Source organism: Cupressus sempervirens, chromosome 6 (assembly GCF_028749045.1).
Source record: "Cupressus sempervirens isolate cs-2001-9-10 chromosome 6, ASM2874904v1, whole genome shotgun sequence".
NCBI classification, from domain to species: Eukaryota; Viridiplantae; Streptophyta; class Pinopsida; order Cupressales; family Cupressaceae; genus Cupressus; species Cupressus sempervirens.
In genome coordinates this window covers 475,004,375-475,024,919 of record NC_143123.1, presented here as the reverse complement: position 1 = coordinate 475,024,919, position 20,545 = coordinate 475,004,375, and the positions used below count along the sequence as shown (strand labels likewise).

Sequence of the window (20,545 nt, the reverse complement as noted above, 5' to 3'; positions counted from 1 at the left end):
CTTTATCTTCTCACAAAATTTACAATTAACATAATGAGGAAGTTTTTAAATTTTTTTCCAAGTTGTTGGTATGAGTATGTGTATGGGATGCCGTTACAGCAATTGTTTTTGAGGGGTTGTGTACTTTTTGTAAAACATATAATCACAAGCATATATATTTGCAGCCTAAAAAGTAGAAACAAACGTTAAACTTAGAATATATTAATATGGGATATAATAATGACTTCTATTTATTACTTTTATACTTTATAATGTAACTATATATATATATATATATATATATATATATATATATATTTAAATGGTAATCACAGATGTTCAATAGTAAATATTATTTGAACTTTATTACTATACTAATAAGAAATGTTATTGATATAATTTAATAATTTTAAATCAATAATATTAAATTAACCTATAACATAACAAATAGATAATGAATTTAAAAATTAGTGTTTAGATTTATAGTTGTGATTAAGAATTTCATGCCCATCTTCAATAATGAAGTAAATTTATAACTATGGTGATTTTTATTTTAAATGAAATCTTAAAAAAATCAAAATGTGGCTGGTCTACAAGTGATGATTCTAAGATGAAGTCAATTCACTTGCAAACTCTTCATTTCTTTCAGCAACAAGTTCTCCTTGCACATTTATTTTGCAATGCATTTTTCCCTATCTGCAGCTTGTGTTTTTTCTGTGGTAACCCATCAATGTGTTTCTATCTTGGAAACAACGCTAGAGTCTAGAATTGTCTTACTAGTGCACATTGACAATGGAAACATTGAGAAAAGAAAATGAAAACATTTCATGGACTGTCCCACAAGGTTACCAAGCTATACCCGATTCTGGTACGTACTGTACCCAAAATCGACTTAGAGAACAATTGACTCAATAATTTGTGTTATTGTCATTGTTTTAGGTTCAAGGTGTTGTTAAGGGGTATGGCCCCAACCAACCTGCAACTTGTGTTTTTTTTTTTCCATTAACCCATAGACATGTTTTCATTCCTAGAAACCACACCAGCATTTGGAATTGCCTTAAAAGTGCACATTGACAGTGGAAACATTAAGTTTCGGTGAAAGAAATGGAAATGTTTAATGGACGGAAAAAACCGAAACTTGTCTGGTTCCAAACGGTGTCCAACCTGTACCTGATTCTGGTACATGCTGTACCTAGAATCAGTTTGTAAAAGTACAGTAAAACCATTGATTTTGTAACTTAGATTTCAATGTGTTGTCGTCTTTGTTTTGGGTTCAAGGTTGTAAAGGTTTTCCCCCTTCCTCTCTCTCCCAAACACACACACACTTTTATTCTGTCATTAATTAAAACATAAAAGTAAATTTGCAGTTTTGTTGGCTGCAGTGTAAGGATGACTAGCTGTCCAAGGCATAGTTTGCAAACTCTATGAGTTGCTGAGTACTCTTTGTTTTCTTGGTGAGTTCTTACAGTTTGAACTTACGAATTTTTGAAGGGATAGGAAACATGTGGGTAATGTTGTTCAAAGCATGTTTTTACCATATGCTTTTGGCTATAAAACCATGGATTTTCTCTTTTGAGATGTAATTTAATACATTTATCTTTGTTGTTGATTTCTGCAAAAAAGCTTTTTAAAGATACATTATTTTGTCAAGTATTTGCTGATTCAAAATTTTGGGACTTGCCTAGTACTCTCTTAGTCCACGTCTGTGAACTATGATCGAATGCATGGTTGGGGGATGTTTAGCCATCCCTTATCTGTTCCTGACCATTTCTGAGATATACCGGAATGTTTCTTGATTTGTTTTTTCCATTTTCTTTTGTATGGGCCAGCTGAAACTACCTAGTGGATAAATCCAAGTGGAATACTGGAAAAGAGTTCACCATATTCCTTGGTCTATGATTTGGCTATTCCGTAACAGATGAATGGACAGAATTGAGTACCTTGCATGAAATTCCAATGATGGAGATGCACATTATATTTGTTTGAACTACTTTCTTGTTACAAGCTCAGTAAGACTACTTACTAATAGCTACATCCTGTTGCAAAGACATTAGTTGCAATTGGATTCTCCCATAATTTAACCTTCATTTGATGTTTCCTTGTTGCAGCTGTTGTTTAAGTGGTTTTTAACTTTTTATAACAAAATTTCTTGGATTATTTAATTTATTCTGTTATTTGAGGTATCTTACAGAAGTTGGTTCCTTTTCACTTCATAGACCTCCTAGTGTGAATATAAAACTTTTAAAGGTTTGGATGATTGCATTCTATTTTCAGAATGACGGTGATGATTTCTGTTGTGTCGAAAAGGCAGCATTGGTTTCTCAAGCAAAGAGTAGGCTTATACTCACAACTCAATTAATGCAGCAACTTGTACAGCTATTACCTCCTCCAATTGTTTCTGGCAAAGCAATTATTGAATATGAGAGTGTGATATATGCTTCAGCAAAGTCAGTTTTAAAAGATGCTTGCAAATCCAGTTCTAGCTTAAGGTGAGGTTGATGGAATTGAAAATATGCCCTTCAGGAAACTGTTATTCAGACTTGTACCAAATCGTGGTAGTTTAAATCATATGAAAAGGTTTTCATGAAATCTGCATGCATGCATAATGCTAGCAATGTCTCTTTAATATTTAATAACATTATTAAAAGTTAGCAATGTTGTATTTTGATCACAATTAAATTTGTTATGCATCCATGTTAGTTACAAATTTTGTTAGATCTGCAATTATGAATCTTATTTATAACATTGTAAACAAAATTGCCAGGAATCCTTTTTCTTTGCAGTACTCATATTTGAATTCTTTCATATCATTTTATTTCCCTTCTGATGTGACAGGAGCTCTGGCATCCCTAACAAGTTCAAAAGATTGAAAGCCAATTTCTTCTCGAGCGAGGGAAAAAGCTTTATAAGCAGAGCAAAGGACCTTGAAAATGAATTTGTAAGGTTCGTATGGATTTGTATTTCAGATAGTGGTGCTATTAATAGCTTCTGATAGATCTTAATATCTTATCATTCTTTCATGCTTTCTTTAATGTCTGTCAAACTATTGATAATGCAAAAAGAATATGAAAACTGTTGCATTACTGTTTGTCTTGTCAGTTATAACTTTTAATGGCATACAGTCTGATCTGTTCATGTTTGATTACCAGCTGCCTTAATAACGGAGCTAAAAAACACGTTGCTCCCTGGTTCTGTTGTTGTAGGCTTAATCTGTTGGGCAAGAGGGATTGCCAGCACAAGAGTGATTACTTGGAATTAGTGCAGTATTGGGGATTGAAAAAATGAACATAACGTCAAGCAAGATGGGTTCCATTTTAGTTTTTTCCCACCAACTCAGATACATACAAGGTTCACTGATTCAGCTATGGTTGATAGATGGAAGGTCTCTTAGGGGGTCCAATGTGGTCACTCTGTGTTGAAGTTTAGGGCTTAACATCTCAGTGAACTATTTGACTGGAACTGAACCACTAGGAAAGCACATTGAGGAGGGGTTGGTAGAGTATTTTTTATTACGTGTGACTTGTTACTGGGTCATTCTGATCTTCAACCTTCATCTGTCAGTGAATTGAGCTAAGCTTAGTTACCTTTTGATATAGAAAGGTTGATTGCTGAAGGAGCCCCATTTAATTTTTCTTTCTCCTTCAAAATTTCAACTTTTATATGTAAGTTATTGCAGGATACTAATCTGAGCTTTCTGATCTGAAACTTCAATTTTCCACAGAGCCTTTGCTTACTTGAAGCCTTTGCTTACTTGAAGCACAGATAGAAAGACAATTGCTTTCCTTAGCTTTACTCCATTATCAAACCAGGAAAATGTTTGTGCAAGAGAGACTTCTATAATTTTTCACATGCTCTAGTGACCTAGTCTTCATATGCTGATTTTGAGTTCTTTAAATTTATTCATATCTTTAAGAGTGTCCTTGTTAAATGGCTGAGTAGGCACCATAGTTGTTATTAACTTATAATGGGAATTAGCTACCTTTGCATCAATATTTGTATGGGTCTTTTGATAGAGGACTAGGTGGTGACCACATTTTGTTGTTATCTGTAAGCGTTTACAAGTATATGAATATTGAACCTATGCATAGCCAAATGTAAAATGAGAAATCTTCTATGACACTAATGATGCACATTGGGAGCTAGCCCATGACATTATTAAAATAGTTGTTAATAACAGTCAATTATGTCTTTAAGATAGTATTTATGCAGTGTTTCTCCTGTCCGCTTCCTGCACGACATCCTTTTGGATGTAGCCTTGGCATTATGTTTGTGGTGGTGCTTTTGTGTAGTTGGATGAGAACTCTTTTGTCATGCCTTGTTTTGGTTCTAGATGCCTCGTTGTGGCTTTATGCGATTGTTTGTGCTTACTTTATGCTTGGATGAATATATGCTTATATTTTATGATCATGTTGGGCCTGTGTAGTATTGGTGCCTTCATGGTGATCTGGGTTGTGCTATTGCTTTGACAAGTTGCTTATTCCTTATGCTTGGTTGTGAGAACCATTGGGTAATTGCTTGTTGCATACTTGATTTGGGATGGTAGTTTCTTTTATGTGATTTTGTGGCATGTGTATGTTAGGATCTTGTATTGGCATTGTGAGATACACCTAGATACATTGCATTCTGATGCTCTTATCTATATCATTGTCGATAGATGATAGGTTATGCTTTTGGTGATGATATACTTGCATGATGTTATATGATGATATTTGGTTTATTTTATTTTTGAGTCTATTTTAATTATGTTAGTCTTGCAATGTTTGCATGAGATTCACTAATGTTGGTGCTAGTGGTTATTGAGACGTTTTGTTTGATTCATTGATGTATGTGGCAATGTGCTAGTGGTCATACAACTTTTGTGCCTTACCATGCTTAGTTATCTACATTATCGTGGGATGCGACCTTGAATTTTTCTTCAGCCATCTTCATCCCAAAAGCATGTTGGGGATAGGGGACGTTGTTGTTGGCAAAAGTCTAAACACAGCCAACGGGATTAGTTAGCGTCCGAAAGGTTGCGTGACGGTTGAGTCACCTCTTCGAAAGATATATGTACATTGTTCGAATTGAACTACGAATCATCATTGTACCTGTGATTGTATACTCTGCTTATATGAATAAAGTACTATTTGTTCTATGTTATATTCTAGTCTCTTAATGCAATAACTATCTGTTTACCTTGTACGGTAAACATTTGGCGTCATTCCTTGTCGAACTTGGTATCAAAGATGTGTAACGAAGATTAATGCTGAACTTGTTCAATAAAGATCGAAATAAAATAAGAGGATGATGTACGCACATCACAGGAAGTGTTAATCCTCACACAACATGCAAAACGAAGGCAGAAGTTTCAACAGTTCGCCAACGAGCACGGAGGTGGTGCCACAAGAGCACTGACTGACGGAGTGCATTCGCCTAAGCGACTTAGAAGTACCAAAGACTTGCTTGAGGAGATGCGACAAAGATTGAGTTTGGTTGAAGAGACAAGGGAGGAGTTTTTAAACTTGTATACGCCAAGGGTAGAGAATATAGACAAGAGAAAGAACCAGCACGGCTCGAGTTGCCAAAGGAGTTTGAGCGTGGGGTGAACTCTTTGTCCCCGATACACTAGACAAATGGATACAACTCGATAACTTACTTCTAGAAGAAGTGAAGAACTCTTCACACCATAGAGTAATGCGATTGTGTAGAACAATGTGGGTACACATAACAATGCGGGTACGCAAAGCATCGTGGGTATGCAGAACAACATAGGTGCGCAACACACACAAAAGTTGAGCGGAACCAAGCAGAAGATAACGATGGTAGTACTGAAGGAGAAACTGCCTAAATTTATTGGCGACTGGATGGTCGACCCAGTTCAACACTATAAAACGTGTGAAATGATATGGACTGCAAATGGTGTAACACATGAAGATGACTGGATCCAACAATTTCCAGCTACCCTAAGAGGTGTAGCAATCGATTGGTTTTTAGACATCAACTAGAGGAAGCTAGCCACGTGGGCAGGACTCGATAAAGAATTTATAGCAGAATTCTGACTACTTAGGGATGACAATGAGATTGTAGCCAAAATTTACAGTACAAAGCAAGGGAAGAATGAAACAGTTCGTGTATACGCGAGGAGACTGAAGGAGCTGGTAGGAAAGATGGAAAGCCCACCAGCGGACGGGTTGAAGAAAATATGGTTTGTCAAAGGGCTACAACCAACATTGCGGAAAAAGATGAAAATAGCACCTCCAATATCATACATTGATGTATACAACTGCACAATGGACTTAGAGAGCGAACACAAAACTGGGAAAAAGAAGAAAGACAGATCTTCGGATTCGGAAGACTCATCCTTTGAAAGTAGCAATGAGGAATCAAATAAAACTGTTTGGGCATTATAGAAAGATATGCTACGTACGATGAAAGAATTTAAAAATATGAAAAAGAACCCTAGCCAAAGCAAAAAAGGGGAACAATGGTGTAGGGACTGCGAGGAAGGCCACGCAAAAATTTTGCCCAAAGAACCAGTTTTGTGATATCTGCCAGATTGCTGGAGTTTCCACCAAGCAATGCCCGTTCAATATGAAAACAAAGGGTCATCAACAAGTGCTACTAATGCAAGAAGTGTCCACCTTGGGAGCTACGGGGACAAATACAAACAATGATGTGACAACTTCAGGAGGGTATCAGAACAACAATCGACGTAGAAGAGGAGGCAACAACAATAACAAGGGCCATAGGCAGATACAATACGATCCAACCGGACGACAAATGATACAACGTTGCACATGCAACCTATGGAGCCACTTTGCCAGAGATTGTAGTACAAAGGGAACACCACAACTATTGTTTAGATGGTGTGGTCTTGGAGATCATGATGACTCAAAATGCCCTAAGCTCGGGGTGAACCTATTGACTATAGAAAGATGTAAGGAAGAAACATTAGCAATAACTCACGCACAAGAGAAAAAGGCAACATACCCAGATCCGGAAGAAGAAAAGAAAAGGATGCAGTAGGCAAAAGCAAAAATAGGAAAATAGATGGAGGTTGAACGAATGCAAATAAAGGACATTGCTGGTACCTCAAGGAGGAATCGGGCAAAACAAAACATAATACGACAGGTAATACAAGGTGAGGTTTCTATGAACTTAAACGACCTTCTTGCAATGCCTTAGTTACACCCACAGTGAAGCGGAACTACCACGGTAGACCCAATGTTACTCACGCTAAACACAAAAAGGCACCCTGCAGTAGTTGAGATGGGTATTCTTGGAACCATCCTAATAGACACCATCGTAGACAGAGGGTCGGATGTAAATGTACTACTTGAGGAAATGTGGAAGAAGTTGGGACAACCAACCCTATGGCCGCCTACATTCCAGCTACTTAGCACCGATTAACATGAAACCAAACCCCTCGGAACTCTAATGGCGCAAACCATAATGATTGGGACACAACCCTTGTTACTCAACTTTGTGGTCATTTTGTTGAAAAGGAAAGGTTATGATGCCATCCTTAGAAGGGGCTGGCTAGTACAAGCAAAGGTGAAACATGACTGGAAAAGGAGTACTCTTTCCATGGAAAGAGGGGATCGTAGGTTCATAATTGACCTACACACCCAGATGGTGGGAGAAGATGTGGCGTTGTTAGACTCCGAAGGCGAAGTAGGAGACGACGAAGGAAAGAAAATGATGGAACTCAATGAAGAAGGAATCTTGAAACTAGGAGGATCTGACGATGATGACTTGGACTCGGTGAATGGCCTAGTCCATTGGCAAATGGAGAACTATGAACCCTTTTCGAGTTGTCACATGTTAGGGGTCGAAGAAGGAAGTAAGGGAGATGAAAAGAACGAATTTTCAACGGAATACAAAGAGGTCAAGGAAGGGGAGGCACCGATAGATGAAACATTTGCGCATATATTCAGTGACGAGAAACCTATAAAAAATGAAGAACCTGTTGGAAGCATGAATGCTGATGATATTCCTATGGGGGAGTATTGTAGAAACATGATTAGATCATTATCATGATGATATGTTACATTCATGACTGTGATTGTCATTGATGTCAACATAGCAATTTTTTGTGGTATCTGACAGAAGAACAGTTGAAAGATCAAGTTGGTACGGATAGATTGTTGAGTACTTTTAGTAGCAAGGTTAAAGGGAGATTATACTATGTGTCTAGTATACGAAGGTAACCTCAGAAGCATAAGATATTAAGTTTGGAAGAAGTTATGCAAGTTTCGGTGAAGATTGTTCTGAGATAGAGTTTACAGAGGCATGTTCTGGTAAACTTTTTATATCTCTTAGCAGAGTTATTATTTTGAGAAGTTGAAGTTACAGATGTGAAGAAGACATGTTGGTGATGATGTAGCTAAGCTCGCTCGTCATAATGTTACATGTACGAAAAGTTATTCAAGTTGCAAGGCAAAAGATTAATGTTATCGCTAAGTGTAACATGTTCTTAATGTGGTCCTATAATAATTAATTGAGAAGGTGTAACAGCCGACTCAGGGAATTGTTATATGGATTCGGTATAAAGGAAGGACATTTTCCTTTATCATGTATGAAGTGTGAATGGTGAATGCGAATGATTAAAGAGCGAAATGCTAAGATAGCGGGAGTGAAGGAAACTTCATTGCCGAGGTTTTATTGTGTGATTCGAAGTTGGATACTTGGATCCAAGGTTCGTGACCCAGTCTACAAGGTCTGACAGTGATTGTGGTTGACAGGACAAATGAAACAAGTTAATGTATAGTACATCTAATTATTCTGCAAAGAATAGTTGAGAGATCAGTTGGATAGTGAGTTCAGTGGTCTTGCCTCAGAAGTTGTTTGGACAGTGGGTCCTTCTGTCTTCCACAATTCCTAAGAGGGCTAACACAACTCCTAACAGGGTTGGAATCTTCTAACAAGGTTTCAAAGTCTTTTAATAGGGACTCTTATGTACTAAATGTTGTAATAGACTCCTAACAGGGTCCATCCTCTAACAAGGAATATTTATATTAGTACATCATCTTGTGGGCATCATTCGCACTGGGGTTTTCCCTCAGATCAAGGGTTTCCCTAAACATATCTGGTGTAATTGTCTATGTGCATCTTGTTATGGTTACTATTTACTTTGGTTGAATGGATAAGATTGTTTAAGGTTGATAAATGTTTTAATTATTGGATGACTGATTCACCACCCCCTCTCAGTTATCTTGGTGGACTATTATTTCTAATAGAACCCACGGTGAAGACTATGAACTTAGGAGACGAGGTCAACCTAAGAACATTTCTATGGGAGATGATTGGAATCTAGTTCTAAAAGTGACAACATTTTAGATATTCATGGAGTATAAGGATGTTTTCACGTGGACATACGAAGACCTGAAAGGGGTGCCACCAGAACTGTGTCTACCGCATCCCATTAATACAAGGAGCAATACCTGTACGTAAGCAACCATACCACATGAATAAAAACTATGTTGCATGGGTCATGGACAAGATTAACCGAATGCTTGATGCAAGCATTACTTTTTGAGTACAAACAAGTGAATGGGTGTCCAATTGTGATATCATTGAAAAATGATTCCACTTAAATAAGAATATGCATGGATTCTTGCTGTCTGAACATAGTAACAAGTAAGAATCCATTCTCAATAGCATTCACTGATAATATTTTGGAGGAAGTTGTTGGGCATGAAATATATTCATTCATGGATGGATTTTCTGGCTACAACTAGATATCCATCACTGAGGAAGATAAGCTGAAAACAACCGAGGAAGATAAGCTGAAAACAACCTTTGTGGTGGAAGATGGAGTCTACGCCTACAACCGGATGCTGTTTGGTTTGTGCAACGCCCCGACAACGTTTCAAAGAATTATAATGCACATCTTCGACAAGATGTCTGTAGGGAACTTCAAAGCTTTCTTTGAAAATTGGTCAGTTTTCAGTGTGGAGGACACGCACCTGATCAAACTCAAGGAGTGTATGGAAAGATGCAGACGAGCATGACTAAACTAGCATTAAACCCTAAGAAGTGCAGATTCACGGTGCCTCAAGGAAAACTGTTGGGACACATCGTGTGCAAGGCAGACTCGAAGACAAATCTTGATAAGATCTGAGTGATTTTGGAAATGCCATCGTCGACAGATGTGACCGAAGTAAAATCATTCCTAGGACACATAGGGTACTGCCAGAGGTTTATTAAAAACTCCGCCAAAATATCTTACCCTCTCGACAAACTAACTTGCAAAGGAGAACCCTACAAATGGGAAATAGAATAGGATGAAGCATTTCAGGGGTTGAAAACATGATTAGCCACAACACCTATTTTTGGCTTACCCCAACTGGGACAAGGAGTTCCACGTACATGTTGATGTGTCGAATTTCACAATTGGAGCAACACTGGCACAGATAGGTGATCACAAATTAGACCACCTGGTGTACTTTGCAAGTAGACTCTTGTCGAGAGCAGAAAAGAACTACAACACGATTGAGAGGGAAGCTCTCGGAATGGTATATGATGTGCAAAAGTTTAGGCACTACTTACTAGCAACCCCGTTCGTGTTTTATGTAGACCATCAGGCCTTGCTATATTTGGGGAATAAACCAATCATTCAGGGATGGAGAAGTAGATGGTTACTTCTTTTGCAGGACTTCACATTTAAGATTGTAGTACGGTCTGAGAAAAGCCATGTGAGCGCAGACCACCTCTCTAGAATCAAGTCAGGGGAACCACCTGAGGGAGTTAGACTTTCTGGAAGCACAATTGTTTTAGATCACTATACTACCATTGTGGTATGCAAGTATTGAAGAGTATCTTTCAATGGGTCAGTTCCCTAGAGAAATGCAACCAAATGAAAGACGAAAACTCATATTGAGAAGTCGAACATTTCAATTGATTAACTGTCTCCTATATAAGATGGGACCTGACCAAATCCCCCGACGATGTGTTCTTGAAGAGGAAATACTGAGAGTATTAAAACCACATGAAGGAATCTACAGGTGGATATATGGGGTCGGACATAACTGCTCGTAAGATACTTCTTATAGGATTGTGGTGGCCTACCGTGCATGATGACGCTAGGGAGTGGGTCATTGGATGTGAAACATGTCAAAGAGCTGGAAAACCACTGAAAAGAGATTTCAATTGATCAATGGTCTCCTATACAAGATGGGACCTGAACAAATCCTCTGATGATGTGTTCTTGAGGAGGAAATACTAAGTATTAAAAGAAGCACATGAAGGACTTGTAGGTGGACATATGGGGTCAAACACAACTGCGCGTAAGATACTTCTCGTAGGATTGTGGTGGCCTACCGTGCACAATAGGGAGTGGGTCATTGGATGTGACACATGTCAAAGAGCTAGAAAACCACTGAAAAGAGATTCATGCCCCTAAACCCCTCACATGCGCAAGAACTATTCGAATGGTGGGGACTGGACTTTGTTGGACCCCTGAAGGTAAGCAAAGCCCACAGATGTCAATACATTGTCGTAATGATGGAGTACCTCACAAAGTGGGTAGAGGCACGAGCCCTACCACACAACTTTGCACTGAGCACGACGAGATTTATCTACGAGAAAATCACTGCAAGGTACGATATTCCATATTAGTTGACAAGCGACCGAAGAGGACACTTTGTCAATCATGTTATCAGACTACTCACGACGAAATTTAAAATCTACCACTCCCTATCGAGCTCGTACTACCTGAGAGCGAATGGGCAAGTGGAATCAAAAAACAAAATTTTAGTTTCAATAATTTACAAATCTTGTGGCATCGAAGGTGAAGATTGGGAAGAGAAGTTGCCATTAGTGTTATGGGCTTACCGTACTTCCTACAAAGTCACTACGGGACACACTCCATTTCAGTTAATGTATGGTTAAGAAGCTGTAGTAACAAAAGAGTTTATGGTATTGAGCTTACGAATAGCAATTAAAAACAAGTTGGGAGATATGGAGAGTCTCAGAGAGCGGTTATCTAACTTGAATAAGCTCATCGGACAGAGACTACAAGTACAATGGGCCACAGAGGTTTCACACCTTAGGTGCAAGGTTTGGCACGACAAGCACTTGAAGCTGAACAAATTCCAACTAGGCCAATTAGTATTGAAATATAACGGGCGTAATGAGATCAAACCTGGTAAATTCAAAGTAAAGTGGGTTGGACCATACCAGATTCGTGAAGTGGGCGATAATGAAGCAATCAAATTGTGGACGTTGGACGGGAAGGAAGTGACCAACCCGGTGTATATGAGCAATGTTAGTATGCTAATAGAAACCAAATTCAAATAAAGCTTTTACAAACTAAACAAAATTCATAAACTTCAAGATAGACTAAGATGAGCTCTCAATTGAGAATATGAGCCATTAATGGGCTCTCTCAATGAGAAGCTCTCTTGTTGAGTAGCTTTGTCTAAATAGATAGGATGTATGCTCAAGCTTTATGCTTCAAAAAGGGCTTCAAATGGAGTTGGAATTTGGGTGTGAGTGTATGGTTTTGATGTAAAATGGCTTCTCAAAATGGCATTATGACTTTACTTCATGGATTGTGTTAAAATGGCTTGGGAGAGGATTCCTTAAATAGGCAAAGGGCTTGAGGGATTGAGGGCTAAGATGCAAGGATGGGAAAAAGCTCATGGAGGGCTTAGATTGCATGAGAGGAGAGCACATGGATTGTGCTTCCTTACAGCCAATCAAGGAGTGACACGTCACAGGGTGAGAGGATGGAGGAAAGGGGAAGGATGAGTCAACAAAGGAGGCTCAAGGGATAAAATTTTCATAAAGACCCTCATAATGGCTTGTAAGAGCAATAAAAGGGCTTGGAAGAGTCATTTATGGCCTAGTGGGCTTCATAAAGTTTTATGGTTGAGATATTTTGAGGGAGATGAGAGCAATTTTGACTTGGGCTTGATTAGGAGGGTTTTAAGCTTGCTTAGGATTATGCAAATGATTAGAGGATGGATTAGAATGGTTTAGGATTAGCTTAGGGATAGGCAAGTGGATGGCATTTAATGAGGGTGGGTGAAGGAGGAGATATTTGTTAACTTTGGCTTGGGTTAGTAAGTCTTAACCCATGTTTAGAGAATGTGACAAGGTTAGGAAGGGATTAGGATTAGGTTTAAAGACATCTTCTAGAAGAGTCTAGACTTTGGATGAGGATAAAGACTTTCTAGAATAGTCTAGAACTTCTTAGGATGAGGATGAAGACTTTCTAGAAGAGTCTAGAACTTCTTAGGATGAGGATAAATTAGATTTTTAGGAAATAAATAAAGTTTTATTTATTTCAAGGGTTTGGGTTGAGGAGATATTTATTAAAACATTTTTAATAAACATGAGGATTAATATTTAATCTTAATTAAATATTTTGAGTTGGGATTAGGGGTAGGAAATGATGGGATTAGCCTTTAATCAAAATTAAAGAAGGATTAGAAGATTTTGGAAGAGGTTAGTGGTCTTAAGGAAATTGGCCAAGTTTTGGGCAAAAAATAAATTTTTTATTTATTTTGGGTTTTTTGGTCAATTTATTAATTAAATAATTAATAAATAAGGAAATAATGTTTAAATAAGATTTAAACATTTTTGGGAGGGATTCCTTAATTAAATATTTTTAATTAAGATAAAGGGATTTAATGGCATAAAAATAAATAAATTAATTAAATAAATAATTAATTAATAAATGATGATGTCATCAGAAATTTTTCAGAAAATAAAAATACTTTATTTTCTGAAGGTTTTTAGGTGTCTACACCCGGTAAATGGTTCGATGTTACAAATTTACCATTAGGGGAATGATGTGTGAGAAGATAGCGACATGCAGATAAACAATTCAGGTAGAATTTGAAAAAAATATAATTAAAAATAAAAATAAAAATTAATAATAATATAGATATATAATAATAATAATAAAAAGAGAAGACGAGTATGCATTATTAAAAGTCATCACAATGTTCATTTGAGGGAAGTAGGAGACGTATGGAAGTAGTAGTAAGAGTTTGCATCCCTCTTGGTATTATAGATAGGCTCAACACTGCACAATCAAGTTGGGAATAAATAATTAAAGCTGACATCTTCCGAGAATGGAGCGAGACTTCCTTCTATAAAGTAAAAGACTTCACCTTACACCAAGGACCATGAGAGAGAGTGACTATGATATTGCTAGGAGGGTATGGCATAGCAATCCTAGAGCATCGTACGACCGTACAATCAAAAGGAAGGATGCCAAACACCATCTGTTGCATCGTACGGCCAGAGAAGCAGACATCACTACTAATACCGTATGACCCTCTTTGCATATGCACAAATGGTATAGAACTGTACGAACTGTACATCGCTGAGTGGAGCAATAAATTGCAGTACGGTTTTCCTAATGACCATACCACCGTACGATCAAGCGAAAGAAAGAAACACTGTACGGCTACTGTACAGACAAGTTGGGGAAGCAAAAAACATAAGTTAGCTTAGAGGAAGTATAAGCATAGGTATCAGATGGTTAAGTCATAAGAAGGTTAGGGGAGGTATAGACATCCATACGGCTGTATAACCAAGCAAGCAATACGCGAGAAATTATCGTCAAACATGGATTATTTGATATAATGATCTAAGCTTATGAATAAATTAAATTACTGCTGATTATATCAACTACATGTATGTAAGCATGTACACACACACACACGTGTAGTATTATGAAGTTGATTGTCGGCAGTCATTTAATATATTCTGATCAGGTTACATTTGTTATCAATAGCCTTTTAATTATTGTGATCAGGCTCCTCACTGTTATTGACAGATATATTATTGTGCCTCATTTCATGACTTGTGTTTGTTAGGCTTATAATTAATCAAGGTAGTTATTATTGTTATGAAACATGCCTACGAAGAGGCATGCCTCTACGTGGCCTTTGGGCCACGTAGAGACATGACTCTTCGGAGACATGTGCTTTGCCCTCTTATATATATGCCCTCTGATCACAGTGAAAAGCAATCAATCTACGGTATTCCAGTACCTGCGATCAGAGAAAAGATACTTGGTTAACGTTTCATTTTGCAGATATAATAACATCAAATATAGATCATCTCCATTCATTTCAGTATATAGTCAAAGGAAGGCTAATTGTGATCGCTGGTAAAGTTATAAAGGAGGAAATACTTTCAGCACTATTCAAGTAAGAAATTCTCCGTAGTTATTGATTTTGTAATTGTTTCATCTATCAGAGATCCGCAAAATTTAACATGGTATCAGAGCTATACTAATAGGAAAACTATTACAAAGCATCTATTCAATCTAAAATTTCAAAAGTTAAAAGAAAAGAGTTTTTTTAAATCATATTATTAAAATGGTGAATCATGTAAGGATAGAAGATAGGCGAGATGGAGCATCAAATTTCTCATCCTGGAAAATCAGATTATTAATAGTATTAAGAGAAATGGAATTAGAGAAATATATTGAATCAAATTTACCCATGCCTGAAAATGAATAAGAAAAGGTAACTTGGAAAAGGCATAATAACAAAGAAATGAAGATCATTATAGATTCAGTAAAAGATCATATTCTTCCATCTATAGCAATTCTTCAGACTGCATTTGAAATGTTCTCCTCTATTCAAAACACATTTGAAATCAACAACACTAGTAGATTATTAACTTTAAAACAAGATCTACTATATGTAAAGATGAGAAATGGAGAATCTATAACTTCATATTTCTTAAGAATTATTGAATTAAAGGATCCACTTGCAACTATGAATAATCAAGTTGATGACAAGGAGCTAAGCATGATTGCTCTTAGAGGTCTTCCTCTTTCATGGGAAACCTTCATTCGGGGTTTAAGTTCACGACCCAAACTTCCAAAATTTGATCAGTTAAAGAATGAATGTGCTCAAGAAGAATCCAGACTAGCTTCAAGAGGACTTATTACAAATCAAGAGGGAGACATCCAAGCACTCTATACTAAATCAAACAAGAAAAGAAAGTTTAAAAATAACAAGAAGGAATTCAACAAAAATCACAAATCTCACAAACAACGTGACTGGTCCAAAGTTAGATGTTTTAAATGTGACAAGATTGGTCACTCTTATTATGTATGTCCAGCAAAAAATTCAAGCAACATTAGCGGAAGTTAAGGATGAAAATATTGAGAAAGTAGAAAAAGAAAATTATGCATTCTATTTAGCTCTCTCAAGTGAATTAAACACTAACCTCAATACTTGGATCATAGATAGTGGAGCTTCTCATCACATCACTGGATTTAAGGATAAGTTTGAAACTTTCACTAATCATGCATCAGAAGAAGTAACCATTGGAGATAACTCCTCTTATCATATTAAAAGAATTGGTTCCTGTTCAATACAACTGAATTCTGGAATTACACTTAAACTCAAGAATTTTTTATATGTACCAGGAATCAAGAGAAACCTTTTCTCCATCTCCGGACTTGCTAATCAAGGATACAAAATTGCATTTCAAGAAGATAGAGTTTTATCTTGGCCCAAGAACTCAACTATTAAGAAAGCCATCTCCATTGGAGTCAGAGATGGGAGTCTTTATAAGTTTTGTAATAATCAAAACCCTAATCTAAACTTAACCATTAGTAATGATCAGTCAAATTCCTCTGAAATCTGGCATAGGAGACTAGGTCATTTTAATTATCAGGCTTTATCATCTGTAGGGAAAATTGTAAAAGGTCTACCTAATCTGAAAACTAATCATTTAAGTATTTGTAAGGGATGTGCATTAAGTAAAAATACTAAACATTCCTTCCTTAAAAGTGATCATAAATCCAAATCCATTCTTGAACTTATTCATACAGATCTCTGTGGCCCTATGTCAGTCCCCTCTCTTAATGGGTGTCTTTTCTATACAATCTTTATTGATGATTACTCTAGGAGAACCTGGATCTATTTTCTAAAGCAAAATGAGTCATCTGAGGTCTTATCCAAATTCAAAGAAATTAAAGCCTTAGTTGAAAACCAATCAGGTGAAAAGATCAAAACCCTAAGGTCAGACAATGGGGGTGAATACATATCTGATATCTTTAAAAACTTCTGCATTTCTGTTGGGGTTAACAGGGAGTTTTCTGTACCTTATAATCCTCAACAGAATGGAATAGCTAAAAGAAAAAATAGATCTATAGTTGAATTAGCCAGAGCTATGTTACATGATCAAAATCTTCATTATTCATTTTGGGCTGAAGCATCTAATACAACTGTCTACATTCAAAATCGATTCCCTCACTCCATATTAAAGAATACCACCCTAGAGGAAGTATTCACAGGCGTTAAACCAAATATAAGTCACCTGAGAATATTTGGATGTCTAGTTTATATTCACATACCAAAAGAGAAAAGAACGAAATTAGAGCCTTTCGAGAAGAAGAGAATATTCATTGGATATAGTGAAACTATAAAAGGATACAAGATCTACATTCCTGGACAAAGAACAAGTGAAATTAGCAGAGATGTAATATTTGAAGAAGACACAACCTTTAAAATTTATAGTAATAGTGATGAATCCATTTCTGAAGAAGGTCAACCTACAGAAATTGAGAGGGAGGATGATTCTGATCTCTCTTCCATGTCTAATCATAGAGAGCTTGAAAACATTAGCAATACTAAAAAGAGACCTCTTTTGGCTAAGAAAATGTTAGAAGAAAATCAAGTTGAACCCAAGATCACCGGGAGACGGGGAGACTTTGAGGTCTCCGGTACTGGTACGACAATTTTTCAAATAGGAGACGGGGGTACTTGGAGATGGCAATTTTAAATTTTTTTTTAAAAAATTAAATTTTAAATAGTTTAAACTTAAAAGAGTCTAATACTAAAAGTAAATACAAAACTTGAAAATAGTAGTACTATAAGACTAAGTAAATAATAATAGTGTTGTCACATTAAAAATTAAAATAGATTCATAGAGTCAAAGATTTCAAAACTCACATGATCAGAATATTGTATCTCAAAGACATTTGTTTTTCGAATATTGCATATGATCACCATCATATCAGATTGATAATCGCTGAGATTATAATTACATATTCAAATTTTAAATTCAAAAAAGTATAGTTTGATGCTGAATTGCCGATATGCAAACAAAAATGAACACTTTGTACGATAAACAAAAAACAGAAATATATCTAGTATTAGTATGTCAATGGTACTATCATCTACTCCACAAGGTTGTGATCATCCATCTCAAGGTCTTCAGCTATCATGCTCTCCAAAAAATCATCACTCTCCAACTCAGGTTCCTTTGATGGTAGTACAACTGGGGGCAAATCATTAAAGCCACTTGGGTCAACCGCTTCTTCCACTATGGCTGCAACATCTCCATCATGTGCAATTTGATCCCATTTTGTTGAGGGACCTTCCATATATGTAGGATCAACACGAGAGAGAAGGCAGAGTGTGCTATGAATGTACACCAAGTTCTTTGCTTTCTTTGATCCCAATCGGTTCCTCTTCAATGAATGAATAAAACCATAAGTGCTCCAATTCCTCTTAGAAGCTGAAGAACTAGCCTCTTGTGACAACAATCTTATTGCAAATAATTGCAACTCAGGAGTATCACCTCGTGATAGAATCCAAAATAGTAGGAGATATTTAAATTATAATATAAATATCTTGGAAGTTCAATCAGATATTTGTAAACATAAATATCTATAGAAATATCACAACATAAATATCTACATTTTTAATTTAAAAATTTAAATATTTGTGGTTGTTCTTAGTGGTTATAATTATTTCTCAAATATTTCTAATTATTGTTGGTTCACTTGGAATTTAGAATAAAAATAAATTTTTTGTAATGTCCCCATTTTAGCAGTTGACCAAGTGTGTGTGTGTTAGCCTTGTTCTACATGGTCCTGAGGGCTAACGAAGGGTTTAATGGGATCTTGGAGTGTTTTGGCCTAGTCATTTCCAGTTTGGGCCAAAGCGAAGTTGATTTACTTAGTTTCAGGCATACTTACTATTTTTAGTAAGTCGGCAGGACACAGTGCAGGTCAATTTTGGTGATTGGATTCGATACTCCTTGGTGAGAGCTTTCCGATGAGCTATCACTCGCATTATTCGGAGTCCGATTGCTAATACATTTTAATGCTTGAAGTTTTATTAAAGTAATGTCTAATTTAATTGTAAAATATTAAAGTGTTACTTTAATATTTATTTTATGGTGATGTGTACCCAAGGGAGACATAAGGGGTATTTTAATATATGTTTTCTATATTACACATCTTTTATCCCACATTGCCCATATGAGTTGAGCGGACCCTTGGAAATAGAATAAAAGGAAGCATTTGTGGCTTCATTAGGCAGGTTGAATATGAGAAGAAATTGGTGTGTGAGTTGCAGCTCCGTTCTTGGCATTTGAGGACGTCTATCCTCTCTTGTAACATTCTAGACGTCATTCCCTTGGGGTTTGGCCTTTGGAATTCTTTGTTATTGGCTTTATTATTAGGCAGTTTAGTTGCATTTTCGGCTACAGGAAGATTTGGTATTTTGCTCATATCTTCTTCACTACTTGTTCGACGCTTATGCCGCTTTGAGAGAATGGTATTATGAAGGTAGTGAACTGATTGAAGGACAAAGTATTGTAGCAGCAAGTTCGAAAGCATGGGCTAGAGTATTATGTCAATACTGCTGAAGTAATTAGTGAGTTGATAAATCTGCCATGTATTTGGTTTTATGAATTCTGAAAATAACATTTTATTAGCAGCAGTTCATTTCCACTTTGCATATTATTGTAGTTTCTTTCTTGTTTATGTTGTATGATACCAATTCCATGCACGAAACACAACAAACAAATAAACATTTGATTTACGGAGTTATAAGGGGTTTAAAACATTAAACGGAGAAATAAGAAGTTGAATGCAAACTGTTTGACATAATTCCTTTCAGCAATTTGGTTTAGTTTTTTTGGGACATCCAGGGGTGCCCATTACTGTGGTATCAGAGCTATAAGTCTTGCCATCCTGTGGAGGTCTTATAGGGAGTTTGGAACAGCCGGATAGAGGGAAAAAGTGTTTGACAAAATGTCAAAACACTAAAATTAGAAATAAGTAAAAAACACAAGCTAAGCATTTATGTTTGAGCATGCGACAGGGGTCTTATAATTTCCGCGATACCAGAGCAAGACAAAATAGGATTTCAGACTTGCAAAGCAAACAGTCTAGTACATCCGTGTAGGTGGACATTGAATCCAACCATACAGACACAGAGGAGATATTCTTTGATCAGGACAATAATATGGGTGATCGAGATGACAGAAATACAGGATTAGGCGGAGGCGGAAATGCTGGTCCAGATCAGGGGGAGGTACTGTTCAGACAGTTACTGAATACATTAGAGCAGGGGCAGCGTATGCAGCAGGAGTAGAATAGGCGAATGGACATGATGTTGCAGCTCATGGCTAGACAGATGGGTGTCAATATTAATCCAGGTGATGCCAACAACAGAAACAATAACAACGAGGGAAACAATAACAACGGGGGAAACAATAACCATGGAGGCCAAGGCAACAACAATGGTCCTGAGAATAACATTAATGGTAATAATGGACACGGCAACAATGAGAATGAGGCTGATAACTT

The 20,545-nt window shown here is 36.7% G+C and overlaps 1 protein-coding gene across 1 annotated transcript in view; it reads left to right on the top strand.

The window, feature by feature from the left end:
- The window catches only part of LOC149553109 (uncharacterized), a 136,333-nt gene that overhangs the window by 41,553 nt on the left and 74,235 nt on the right, over positions 1 to 20,545 (top strand). Inside the window, exons 4-5 of the mRNA XM_089789836.1 lie at positions 2,254 to 2,468; positions 2,815 to 2,922. Of these exons, the coding sequence (XP_089645962.1) occupies positions 2,254 to 2,468; positions 2,815 to 2,922 (323 nt within the window). The remainder of the gene's footprint in view (positions 1 to 2,253; positions 2,469 to 2,814; positions 2,923 to 20,545) is intronic.